Source organism: Enoplosus armatus, chromosome 3 (genome assembly GCF_043641665.1).
Source record: "Enoplosus armatus isolate fEnoArm2 chromosome 3, fEnoArm2.hap1, whole genome shotgun sequence".
Lineage (NCBI taxonomy): Eukaryota > Metazoa > Chordata > Actinopteri > Centrarchiformes > Enoplosidae > Enoplosus > Enoplosus armatus.
Window position 1 is genome coordinate 18,365,626 of NC_092182.1, and position 13,948 is coordinate 18,379,573.

Consider the following 13,948-nt stretch of genomic DNA (forward strand, 5'->3'; position numbering starts at 1 on the left):
ACATTGGCCTTCAGAATCCAAGCAGTCTATCACAAGACGGGATGATTTATCCATTGTCTCATTGTCATATACACAACATATATAAATGTATATAAAACTTATTTACATGCATCCTTCTCTGCTCCACTGTTGCCACAGCCTTATGTGACTGGAATGCCTGTTTGGAAAAAGTTCAGTATCAGTTTCATATCAGGCATGTAGCTCTGTGTCTTACATTAAGGCACAGAAAAATACCAGGTACCAAGGCAGCGAAGGAACATTACAGCAAGGGAGGTTGATCAGGCACCTTTGGTTTTAAGGTTTTGGGTGGGGATTCTTCTAAATTTGAAACCTCTGATGGGCTTAGTTTCATTACAACATAACATTATTCCTGCTGAATGGGTATCCAGTAGCAACAGACCCCGAGCCAGTTCAGGCTCTAACAAGGGCTAATGTGTTGTATTTATGTATAAAGGGTTATGGGGATGTATAAAACAGCCCAGACTAATGATCCATTCAGAACTGTGTCTATCTAAAACTAACTGAGCTTTCTTGCAATGTACCAGGGAAAATCCCTTTAAGCGAGAGCAAGTGTTTTAAACCCCAGGCTAGTTACCCCTGGATACTGGGCTATACACATTTCCATGTGGGATCTCAATTAAAACATTAAGAACTGGCCAAGGCCTCTGCTTGATGGTTAGTACGGAAAAAGATGCCCCAAAGTCTTTGTCTAAGACAGCGTGTTCAGGTATTTATTCTCCCCAGCCAGCGAGGTAAGCATAGACGTCATGTCGCCCACAGCCATGTTGGACAGGCCAGAACCTGCAGCTAGGCTGACAGAAGTCTGGGGGGTGGTGAGGCGGGATGAGGCCTGGGAGGAAGACCCTGGCTGACCCTGAAGGGGATTGTTGACTGGGCTGAAAGAAGAAGACTCAGCATCATCAATGATGGAAGTGAAGTCTATGCGAGCATTGTCCAGGTCCAGGTTTTCTAAGGCATTGGAGATGGGGCCAGATTCAGGATAGGGAGCCATGGGGGCAGACTTTGTGCCACCTGTTGGGTCCATGTTGGACTCCATACTGTGCTGGTTGAGACAAGGTCCATTCTGGGGGTCCATGTGTTTCTCCATATCCATGTTTATCTGACCCGAGTAGTACATGTTGTTGTTGGAAGGAGAGAACATTTCATTTTGTGGGTGTTGTGGATGCTGAACTGGAGGAAGTCGGACTGCTCGCCTGGGGCTGGAAGTGGAGTGGACAGGGCTGAGGTGGGGTGGGCTGCCCAGGTAGGCTCCTCCAACCTGTGACAGGCTGTTCTGGCGGCTGAGAGGTTTCCGTCCCTGAGGAGGCCTGGGGACCACCATCTCCTGGCCATAACATGGGCCTTGGAGACCTGTCAGCTGCTGGTCTTTAGGCGTCACAGAGCTGGGCCCTCGGCTGTGGGCCGGAGGGCTCATGACCAGGTTCTGATTGGGGTAGGACGGATAGGACTGGCTGGAGTAAAGATTCTGGTTTTGGTGCTGTGGACTGTGCTGCATCATTGCTGTCTGGGCACTCATGTCCATATTATCAGATAGAGGAGGAGGTTTTATTCCACTCTGCTGCTGCTGCTGTTCTTGTTGCTGCTCCCACATGAGTGCTTGCTGGGACTGTACATAGTTCCTCACCATCATCTCCTTCACCTGCATCATGGGGGTTTCTGACCTTTGCCCATCTGAAAGTGCAGTGCCAGCGCAGCCCAAGCTCAAGCCCCCACTACTGGGGAAGGAATTCTGGTTCTGCCCCTGAAAGTCACAGCTGGGATTGTTAGAGTTCCTCATCATGACCTGGCCCGTCTGTTGTGGGTAACCCTGAGTCTGCTGGAGGAGCATCCGCTGCTGTTGGAGCTTGGCACTTTGACAGGCATCTCCACCTCCCATCCCAGGGTGGAACTGCTGCTCAGGCTTGATGATGAGTTTGTGGGTTCCACCAGGACTGTTATAGAGGCCTGTCTGGTTGTTGAAGTGGGCCTGTGTCTGTTGAGGCTGCAGGCTAGGATCTGAATACTGCATTCCTCGCTGGTTCTGGAGTGCATGGCTGGAAGTTTGGATTTGGCTGTGGGTATCACTCCAAGGACCTCCAGCATCACCACCCTGACCTATGCCAGGGTAATGGGGGCCTGAAGGACTAAGCTGGCAGGTGCTCATACTGTACTCTGCCTGTTGGAGAAGTGTATTAGACATGCCCTCTGAGTGACTCGGCCTTGCTTGGCCAATTGGATTTCCACTAGCCCTGGAAGTGACTTCCCCTCCCTGGTTCTGGTAGTGCCCCTGCATGTAAGCCTGGTCTGGGCAGCTCAGTGAGTCATGGCTTGGGGACAGTTGGTTTGAAAGAGGACCTCCACCTCTGACTGCTCCAAGAGTTTGATGCTGTTGCTGGTATCCAATGAAGCTTCTCTCTCCAGGGGGCATCATCATGGAACGATCCCTGGCATCAACAGGGGCAAGGTGGGGCTCCATACCCATAGCTTCCATCATTACATTCTCTGTAATGCTAGGTGGCCGAGGGGAGTACATGTGGCGGGCAAGACTGGTGTCTGAGCCACGGTGTTGCAACGCATTCCTGCGGCCCATCATGGCTACATTATTAAGGCTATTGAAGCGCTTGGGGAGAGCTTGTGGATCTGCTACTGATCGAACTGGGTCACTTGCTCGCCTGCTGTTGTTACCTGGAGCCTGGTGAGGGTAAATAACACCAGTGCCATACTCTGTGTTGGCACTGTGCCTACGTGGACCACCTTGTTGAAGGAAAGGAGGCAGAGGTTGCCCCTGGTACTCACTCAAAATGCCTCCTCTTCTGCCTGGAGTACCTGTCTGCTCCATATTGGGTAAAGGAGTAGGTGGTGGTCCGCCAGTTGCTGCAGCATATTTGGCCTTTAGGCTGTATTGCTGGGCGGGTGTTAAATTAGGAAGACCTGGCAACCCTCCTCCGCCAGGACATGGAGCTCCTCTGCGATTGGTCTCAGGAGAAAGGGGGTCTCCCCCACTCTGCTCTGGGCCAAGGAGGTGACATCCTCCCCCTCCTATTCCTCCCATTTGGGAGACCTCACTGGAGCGCCGGCTAGATAGGTAAGGAGACACCATAGAGGAGCGACGGCTGACGGTATATGCAGAGCTTAGGCTGCTGGTGCCGCTTCCTCTTCTGTCATTAGAAGAGCAGCCAATCGATGTGCCACCTCCTAACTCGTGATTGGACAGCTCCATGACGCGTCGATTTGAGAGGAGTGGAGAAGGCGCACACATTCCCATATTCTCCCCTGGAAATGAAAATGAACATCCAGAGGGAGGAAACAGTTTAGAGACAGTTCATTAACACAAACCAAGAATGTTAATTTAGATAGTCCCATTAAAACAACCCCTGAATCCTTTATCAGTCATAGTCAGTTATGTTGTAATGATGCAATTCATTCTTCAGCCCAGTTGAAAAATTCTATTTTGCACAACAATTCAAACTTCATCAATATAAACTAATAATATGCCCACAACAGTTCTGAGTACAGAACATACCAGGAAGTACAGGTAGCTTGTTATTGGCACAGCGGGCTGGAGGGGTTGGCCTGCGGATTTGCTTCAGCTTGTCAATCTTCAGGTTCTCCAGCCTCTTCAAAGCCTGTGCTGACATTCCCAATGTTCCTCCTACACTTCCTGGTTCCCCTCCTCCTCCTCCTCCATCCTCCAGTGCCGTGAGATCCTCCAGACTGCCTGCTGCATTCAGGTTCATCTCCACCCCACTGTCATTGTTGTTGGCGCTCCCCAGTGGAGAACGTTCACTACTGCAGGATGATTGACCACCAGGGCTTGGCTGGGATTTCTGAAAGAAGCAATGTAATGTATTGTCATCTATACTTTACATTACTGACAAGCCTTTTCAAATGGCAGAAATGTAGTACATGTGAAAAAAACTATGGATGTCGTGCATTGGAGCTTTGTTTATTTTTTTCAGATTTAAAGGACATTGCAGGCCATAAATAAAATATATCACTCACCAGACCAGTCTCAGGAGCCAACAGTTTGCAGTCCTCTCTGCGTGTCTCCTCTTTCTCCAGCAGCAGTTCAGAGCTCTGGCCTCCAGGGGTCATAGCTGAACCAGGGGGTCGAGGTCCTGTGTCTCCACGATGCTTCTTGGTGATGTGGGCTTCAGGGCCGTGCACCGTCTTCACATGTTTACGCAAAGAGCTTGGATCTGTGTACCGCTTAGTGCAGCCGGGGATCTTACATACATAAGGTTTCTGTAAAAGAGCAAAGCACCTGTCAATACACAAAATCTTGTACCAAAATTGACTTTACTGCTACTGAAAAGGTCTCTCTCATTTGTAGTAGTTTACCATTCTTGGCCCAATACAAACGAACTAGACTAGCTTTATCTTTCCTGATTTGCTATACCTTACATTATGTACATCCAAAATATTTGCAGTGAGAAGTGTGAATCTCTACAACACTCCTCTATGAACACATGAACATAATAATGTACAAAGCCAAGACAGCCAATTCATTTAGCTGTATTGTTCAAACTAGATTACTTAATTACTTCTCAGTGGTGTACAGTATAGTACCTCATTGGAGTGAGTTCGGTTCTGGTGCTTGGCCCGGTCTGAAGCATTGGAGAAGGCCTTGTTGCAGCCTTCATGTTCACAAACATATGGTTTCTCTCCAGTGTGAGAGCGCAGGTGGGTCTTCAAATTCTCCAGGCGAGAGTAGGCCTTATTACAGCCTTCGAACTAAAACAGAAATATACTTAATAATGGTTTAATAACAACAGAAAAGTTGCAATAAAGAGAACAACTTCCAATAGCCTAACTATAAACAGAAATCAACCAGGATGTGAAAAAAAGAAATGGACGCTTCTTTTTCATAGTAGAAGCTGATAAATATTTGATGTAATTTTCTGCTGTAACAAGTTTTGATGACACAGTTGATAAATGTAAAATGTGATAATGTAAAATGCAGCTTTCATGCTTTGGCAATTTAGTGCTTGGCTTGGTGTAAAAATCTAGATTATAGAGCCACAAAAGATTGAAGTAGAGAGAAAGAAAGTACACAGCCAGAGACTAAAGACGAAAGACTCACAGTGCACTTGTGTGGCTTCTCTCCTGTGTGTCTGCGCATATGAACCACCAGCATGTACTGGGCTTTGAAAGGCCTCTGTTCTCGAGAGCACTCCTGCCAGTGACACACAAACTCCTTCTTTTCTCCATGGATGTGCTCATTGTTGATGTGCTGTTGAGTAAACAGATAAATACAGAGAACCATTAATTAGCAAAGTGGTATACTGTAGATACATTTTTGCTAAAATTCTGCATTTTATATTATATATCTTGCTTTTTCCCCTCTCCATTCTACAATATCTATCGGTTGATCTATCGCTTACATGGACCAGCTGGTCTTGTGTGTCAAATTCCTTCGTGCAGCTCTCCCAGTGGCAGTTGGTTTCGTAGATGGCCTCTGGTTCGGGCTTCCCATCCTCCTTGTCCAAGTCATCTCTGCCATCCAGTAGACCCAGGAGAGGATCCTGATGAAACATATGGGTACAGACCAGAGGTTCAAGTTACCTTAAAGCCACATTTGCCAGTCATGTTCTGCAGATATGATGGAGGTTCTTTGAAACTACCACTACATAAAAACAGACCATGAAAGCTGCAGTGGTCACCTACAGTACGGGCCCATATCAGTCAAACATGTTTACCAAGAGCAATTTGTTTGTCCTCCACTTCTTACAAATGACACAGACAAATGCTTTTATATTCCTGCACGTGGATTTGACAAATCTAATGCCAAAACTAAAATATAAATGAGTAAAGGTGAAAACTACTTGTGAGAATAAGACCATTTCTGTACCTGTGTGCCAGTGGAAGACGGACTGGCCACATCTCCCTCCGACCTCTCCTCCAGGCTCTTCACATTCATGCCATCCATCACACCTCCCAGCCCTGGCTCTGTCTTCAGCTACATAACACAACACACATCATATCACCACTGTTTTTCCCCCCCATCTCTCTAAGTCATTCACATTCATACGATTAACACAGATTTTAATTCTCCCCATCATAGACCTGCCTTAGCTTCCTATTCCCACCTCCCATCCATCCTCCCCCAGCTGTCAGAAGCAGAAGGTGCACTGATGCTGAATTGCTCTGACTGCTTTTGTAAAGTGAGTGAGAGAGCTGTCTTACATGTCCATGCTTGGGGGCAACGTGGAGCCGAGGATTGTGGGGAGGTAAGCGGGAAGCTTGGCAGGGACCTGGAGTGTGTACACCCAGAGGCGTCCCCCCGCCTCCTCCATACATGGAACCTTGTTGCCTGGATTGACAGTTTATATTGCTGGAATAGCCAAGGGACGGGCTGTGAAGTCACAGAAAAAACAACAACATGATTAGAATAAAAGCTGATGGAACTGGTGAGGTATTCAAATGAATCAAGCTATCAAGTTGGGGGTAACAAGCACTGTTGAACAGGTGCATTCAGCAAAGTTTTTATTCTTTAATTAATTTTATTGCAGTTCACCTGCATTTTCTGTCTGTTTCTAACCGTCTCCACCTCATGGTCAGACTAGATGGTGTTTGGAAGTAGTAGATAAATGTTGGGTGATAGATAGTGGTGTGGTAATGTGGCTAAACGAGGGGAGAGGAACTAACAATAAACTTCATGCCTCAAAGTAAAACATTGTACATTGTAATTGCTATTTTAAAATCAGGGAATGAGCAGATATGGATATTGTTGTCTTTTAAATGTATTTTTGAGCTTAACAAAGAATAGAGAAATATCTGACCTCATGGCGCTCACAGAGAGATGACCATAAGAACTGGCACCATTGGGGTTGCAGCGAGAGTTGACAAAGGCCACCAGGGAGTTGGGTGATGTCCGGATCACAGTCTGCAGGTCTACACTGGCATCAGACAGAGGAGAGATGGACAGAGCTCTCTTTTTACTCAGCTTCAGCATGGAACGAGGTGTAGAGAACCTCGAGCCTGAAGGGGAACAGAAAACAGCGAGAGCAGGACGGTTAGCTTTGATCATACAAAATCTTTCGGAGACTAGATTTATATTCTAAAAAGGAAACAGTGGGCAGTATGAACTTACCATCGCCCGAGCCAATCTGATCTGAGCCGGGTTGAATCTGGCAGAAGTTGTGATGAGAGGACATCATGTTGCTCTGGTTACAGTAGGGGGTGCTGTTGCCACCTGTTAGATATTAAGGACAGACGAGAAACACTGAAACACCACTGCAAAGATCCACATGAACATGTTTAAGTTAGTGAGGCAGACAAAAGGTTTCTGAGTCACTGTAACTCACAGTGTAGCCAGTGTTTAAAATCTCATCTATCACGTTGACCTGCAGTCTGGTCCAGCCTGGTATTCATATTTAGATTCACTATTTACATATTCTTTATTTACAGGGTGCATTTTCTTTATCTCTAATTCAGCTTAAGTTCACTGAGTAATTTACATTAGTCCAAGGTGCTGCTGAGTAACAGACACATCTATATCTCAGCAATACAACCGGCCTTCTGTTGACTGCAGATCTTTCCTATTGTAGAAATCTGGTTAGTCTGTTTCTTACTCAGTCTCTCAGGTATCTTAAACCCAAATCAGGAGCAGCTGTGAGATTAAGAAGATGTAAAAGATACTCTGACTCACCCTCTGTGGGCAGCATACCCCTGTGGCCCATCATACTGTGTGGCGGTGGGGCCTGAGGGGGCCTCATGTATTGATCCATGCAGTGGCCAATCCCCTGTCCTGGTCCTGATCCATGAGTCATAGTGGGAGTCATGGGATTATACATAGTGCGGCAGTCCTGGGGAGGGCCGTTGAGGAGCGGGGCACGCAGCGAGGACACATCACTGTAGGGAGACTGGTCTGATGGGACTAGGCTGCAAATATAAAAGAAACACTGTTATAAATTATGAGAAATCATCTTAATTTGATGTGAAAAATGGCCACTGCAAAAAGTCATGATGGGAGCTGTAGAAATAGAAGAATAAATAAATTTGCACATCCGTCTTGTGCTGTAATTGTGATTCTGCCTCTCGACGAGGCAACACTGTTCACTCTCTCTTAAAATTACCTCTCCTCCATTCCTCACGAAGAGCCAATTTGGGCTTGAAACGTTGTACTTTTTCCTAATATAACAAATCAGAACTTTTAAAAGGGAGTGTTTCATAGTGTTATAAGTCATTGAGAGGCAGGAAGCATCACAGAAGAACATATTCAGTAGTGATAGGTGAGTTTAATTTAAATTCGGGATCTTTAAGTGACGCAGGAAGTCAAAAAAATAATTGAGCGTGATATACTAGAAATAAATCAAATCAATCAAAATTGTTCAAAAATGTAATATAAATGATAAAAGGCAATAACTGTGTTTTCTGTGTGGGCCCAGATAAGTCTGGGAAGTGGCGCTGTCTGAGGAGCTGAACTCCAGAAGTTCGTCTCAGCTCTAATTTCTTGTGATGTCTCGTTCTGGCCACTAGATGGGGTGTGGCCCTTATCTTGGTCTCCACTGCGGAAACTTTCTCATCTGGGTTTTCCCCTACCAAACTAGAGAAGAGAAGCTTGATTGGAACTTTCCAGCCCTCTCATGAATTTCAATGTTTTCTCTGACCTTTCTTCAGTCCCACTGGTTAGTTCAAAATCTGTCTCTCCGATTCTTTTTCTCTTTCTCTCCGTCCCTCTCGCTCCTCTGCTAAATGGGCAGACTTCATCTATCCACCTTCTCCTAAGTCGCCTTTTCAGTTCTTTAATTCTTTCACCACAACGTGTATTCCACACAGGAGCTTAATCTGTCCTCTCTAATCCACTGTGCTGGTTCCCCCCGAATCTACCTCCCTCCCATTCTCCCTTTCTCTTCTCCCATTCATCCCTTCTGTTCTACTTCTCTGTTTCTCCCTCTCTCTCTAACCCCTCTGTCCTTTCTGTCACTTTCTATCTCCTCTTCCTTTCTCCCTCCTCCTCCTCCTGCTCCTCTGTCTTTCTCTGTCCTGTCCGGCCACCTTTCTCTCCATCTCTCTCTGTTTCTCCCTCACTCTGGGTAACCTGAGCGGGGCGCGAGGCAGTCATGCAGAGCGCAGCGGGGCCTGGTCAGCCTGTAATTAGCAGCTGTCAGAGAGAGGCCGAGTCCACCCGCAACCTGGGTGGCATGAGGAAGGGAGGGAGGAGGGGGAGAGGGAAGAGAGGGGGAGGAGTGAGGGGCTGAGCTAGCACTGTGTCCATAACAATTGCAGCGAGACCTGGGCTTCTGCACCCTCAGAATATCTGTGTGATTAAAATAGGAACAGTTTCTGAGCCTCTAAGATAAGTATCATCCCTGCTTTTTAGAGAGGGACTGTCGTGATTTCAGGTTGTTTGTTAATAAAATGGCCTGTTGGCAGAAAGAGAGAGGTGAGAAGAGTAGCTGTGGTTGTAATGCAGCAAAATTGGAAAGACAAGTGACCAACATTTAGAAAAATAATTCAACATTTTACTTTATTTTAATACGCTTTCTTTCAAAGAGTAAGATAAGAGGATTGATATCAATCTCAGCACAAAGACTGGAAGCAGGTAAAACAGCTCGCCTAACTCTTATTGACTTATTGACACCACGTCACCGCTGTACAGAAACAGAAAACAACAATTTGTAATTTTAGGGGGAGTACTAATAATTCGTGCTGAAGCTGTTTCTTGGCAAACAACAACCGGGCGCAGTGACTGTGCAGAACCTCTTGAAGTCTTGCCTTTGTGCCTGTACAGACCCCAAACCCTGCGCTCACGGACCACATCTGGCGCTGGCTGGATGAATGAACTGTAAACCTGCATTCATCTGCTGGGCCCATATATTGACTGATATTAGCTATCACAGATATTGTCGTATATGTTGGCTGATGTATAAAAAAGAAATGGTGGTACAAAAATGCTAGTCATTTTTTTAGGTAACTCAGAAACAGCAGCATTTACATAGTTTGTTCTCTATATGGCATTTCACAACTGTAAAACACTACAGTACTTAGTACATTTGTACAAAAGTATTTGTGTGTGTTATGTCATAAATATTGGTTAATATATTGTTATTAGATACTTGTGACTCTCAAATATCCTCATCAGTACCTGCCTCAAAAATGAAGCATTGGTTGGGCTCAACATGCATCTCCCCCTGAAATCACAACATTTACTTTTTACATTTTTATTCTTGTCCAGGTTAAACAAACACGATACATGCAGCATGTCATATTAGGATTTCTGAAGTTTGGACAGAGCTTCTCTTACAGTTGTGGGATCCACAAAATGGGGTTAAAATGCAGCGTAGTCCACAGAGTAAAGAGTGAGGACGTAGCACATGCTAACTGCTGTCTTACCCTCTGGAGGGCTGGCTGGGTGAGGTCTCGTAGTGATACAGCCCCTGGTGTGGCTGCATGTCCACTGGCATTGGAGCTCCGAGGCCTGCTGCTCCCCTTACACCCTGGACCTGACAGAAAGACAAGGACACGGTTAGGGTGAAGAGAGGAAAACCAAACAAACCCCACCAACCTAAACTAAACTACACCAGACAGAAAAGACAAATAGACAAAAACAATTGTGGTTGAGGGAAAAAAGAGAATATGTAGGATGTTAATAACAGACCAAACCAAACCAAGCAAAACAGTTCAAGGGCAAAATAAGCTCTTTCTAAAAAGCTTGAGTCATACTTATTCTAAACAGAGCTGGTACAAAGTACTAAATCCATTACTTAAGTTAAAGTATAAACATAAAAACCACAGAAGAAATATAATTACACACGTTGTAGGACTCATAGGGAACGATGTTAATCGTGTTAAAGCATTAGCAGATTTACATAAACATAAGGTCTCATACAATGTATACAATATGTAAAAAGATAAAAAAACAACGACATGTAGGTACTGTTTGCATGTGAACTGGAGCCGACCTCCATTACAGGTATGTTGACAGTTAATGTGATTTAAAGCGCAGTTGTATGGTGGTTTAAGTGTTAGTTTCAGTCTGAGAATTGGAGGGGTTGAGGGCCCTTTAAAGTCTCTGAAAGGGCACAGATACAGCGCTAAACAACTGTTGTGAATTCAGACTCTGGAAAATCTGGAGCACAGAAACCACAATGCCCTTCCACAGCCACACTTTTATTGAAATATAAGCATCTAAATGAAACATGACATCCATAAGTACACATGGTTACATAAAATGAACATTAATGTCCTCTAAATGGCAACTTGAATATAGTTAAGGAACAGACATGAGTATCTGCACAGAAGGATAGCTCTCAGCTCTGGAGTCTGGACTCTATACGTTACAGAGACTTTAAAAGCAGGTCATGTGATGGTTCTGATGTGCCCTGACACACTCCCACAGATTAGACAAAACCCTGTGACACAAACAGTGGGCTTGGCTGTAATCTCTCTTCTCTAAACAGAGTTGTGCACCTCAAACACTGCTGACAGACACTGAAAACCTGCCACACCCTCCCATCCTGCAAAGTAGCGATCATAATGGAAAAGAAGACAATCTGGCTTTTGCCTTAAAGCTTAAAAGTCAAAAAGTTAAGGGATGGTAGCAACACAAACAAAGAAAAATGAAAGTAGAACAAAGCAGCCTTTTGTATGAAACTCATAGTGAGTTGGTATCTTTCAGCAAGAGCGCATGTGTAAGGTAATTCTAGCTGAGAGATCTTGGGAACAAGCACCTGCTCATTACATCCAACCACATCAGTGCAGGTACTAATAGTCGGGACTGAGGGCTCTTACATGGTAACAGAGGTAATTAGGACCAAAACATTGCTGTACACGCTGATGTCATAGCTACCACAAATGGAGAAACGCCTAAAATGTGATCATTTGTCAAATCAACTAAATGAAATACATATTGCACATTTATTTTTAATGTTAATAAAAGTATACATCAAAACCTGACATATCATTTATGTATTTTCTTTCTTCTGAATGTGCTCTGGAGCAATATTTTAAAAGTGCAACGATTCACATGTAAATTGATTTTAAAAATCTGACTGTCTCACGCCATATTCTTTAACTCTGCACTTAAATCCCTGCCATGCATGTAGAATTAAAATATCACATTGCTGCTGTTCATGTGACAAGTGTTCAAACCCAAAGTGAGAGAGCTCCTGTCCACTGCAGATGAAAGCTCTGTGGTCTGAGTGTAACAGGTTGCCAGGCCTGTTATGTAGTAGCACAAGTGTTAAAAGGGCAGTAGGGACCTATTTAAGCCCACAAGCCACCAAGGGGGATTTGGTACGCAAAGTTAGCAAGTGGCTAAATGATGTGGGCGGTCCGGGGCTAATTGCACATATTCAGCGCTGGCTTTGGATGTGTGTATGATAATTAGCCAGAAGTGCTAAATAGAGATCTCACCGAACGCCTCAGCTGTCCAGAACTAATAAATACCAAGAAGGGGGTCGCCAGACAGCCTGACACTCACATACACACACACTGACACACCTGTCAGTCTCGCCAGGGGGTAGCATAATAATCCAGTGGCCACCATGTCTACAGAGAATGTGTGTGTGTGTGTGTGTGTGTGTGTGTGTGTAAGAGTGAGTGTGACTGTGAACATACCAAAGCAGTTTGTACTGTGTAAGCCCAGTGGCAGGTGTGTATGAGAAGGGAGTTTTGGAGACAAGTGTATTTGCAGTGCAGTGTGTGTGCGTGTGTGTGTGTGTGTGTGTGTGTGTGTGTGTGTGTAATAGAGAGAGTGTGTTTGACATGATAAATGGTGGTGGATCTCAGAGTAAGAGTGAATAATGTATGAGACCACCTGTGCATAAGCAAGCTGGAATTTTCTGAAAAGTATGTTTGCCAGTGTGTCTCCAGGGAGCAAGTCAGCAAGTGAGTGTGTGTTACTGCTGGAGCTCCATGTACACACTCAACTGTGTGCTGTGTCATTCATTTGCATGGTACATAGTTCATGCTCTTATACAGTGAATTACGGTAAAGTAAATGCAAACATAGAGTAAGTCGACAGAACTTATCAAGTCTGAGCATCCCTGTTTTCTAGAAATTACTAAATTAGCAAAACAAATACATTAATATTACATTTTTTTATCAATATATTCAGGAAACACTCCTAATTAACATATCTGCCAAAAATGATGATACTGAACATATTAGCAAAATGTTCAGTATTCCTTCAATAGCTGCTTAGTGTTGACTTTCAGGTAGGAAAACAACTACCAACCCCATGTATGAATGTGTAAAAAGCATACGTATGTATGCATCTATCCACTGTATGTGTACATGTATGCATGGATATATGTATTTTTGTGCAACATATAGATGGATGATTCAATGTATGCACGGTGCTGACACAGGTGTCGTGGTATTGTGCTATTTTAGGTCAATATTTTGTGAGAAACTCTCAGGGAGTTTGGTCCCCCGGTGTAATTTTGTGGTGCTGGGTTTTGGAGGGATGGGGCAGAAGCATATTAAAAACCCCAAGGCCATAAATCAAACGGCTAACTAAACAAGTCTGCTCCACTGCGGCACAGCGAGCTGGGCAGGAACCAAGGAGCTGAGGATGAGGACAGGATGTCCAGCCACTCTCTACACCCAAAACCTCTCCGTTCAAACACTCCAAACACTTTCAACCCTGAAACATCACCACCCCATACAAGTAAGCCACACCTAAAAGCCAGACATCTCTAAATTCATCCCCAGACTGACCTCTACAATATCACCAAATCAAGGAAAACTTGATTGCCGTGCACAGACAAACTCATGGATGTCTTTTTCAAGTCCCTGCTTGAAGTTGGTTGGTATCCTAGATGGATGATATAAACTGAGCTTACCTCAATTACTGGATATTTTTAAACAAGCCCACGAAGTCCTGACTGTGGTCTGGCCTAATACATTTCCATTCCGGCTCTTGCTCACCAACCCAACACAGCTTACCACTAATAAATAAAATACGGTTTTGTATCCCTAGTGGACTATTACTCATTCA

General features: G+C 44.7%; 1 protein-coding gene across 1 annotated transcript; it reads right to left on the reverse strand.

Moving 5' to 3' along the window:
• Positions 1-602: 602 nt before the first annotated feature.
• Positions 603-10,409, reverse strand: gli1 (GLI family zinc finger 1). The gene is made up of 12 exons (XM_070902375.1): positions 10,339-10,409; positions 7,642-7,884; positions 7,094-7,185; positions 6,783-6,981; positions 6,187-6,355; positions 5,852-5,959; positions 5,385-5,525; positions 5,084-5,233; positions 4,570-4,734; positions 4,003-4,245; positions 3,524-3,827; positions 603-3,273 (listed from the first exon to the last, which is right to left on the reverse strand). Exons 1-12 carry the CDS (start codon positions 10,407-10,409, stop codon positions 710-712), a joined length of 4,449 nt encoding a protein of 1,482 aa, XP_070758476.1. The 3' UTR covers positions 603-709.
• Positions 10,410-13,948: the final 3,539 nt, after the last annotated feature.

Bases quoted from the DNA above. Each gene is read 5' to 3' on its own strand.
- gli1 (XM_070902375.1), bottom strand. From the start codon at position 10,409: ATGCCAGTGGACATGCAGCCACACCAGGGGCTGTATCACTACGAGACC. The intron at 7,885-10,338 runs GTAAGACAGCAG...TTATATTTGCAG, and splicing joins CCCAGCCAGCCCTCCAGAGG to CCTAGTCCCATCAGACCAGT. The intron at 5,234-5,384 runs GTAAGCGATAGA...TTTACTCAACAG, and splicing joins CACAAGACCAGCTGGTCCAT to CACATCAACAATGAGCACAT.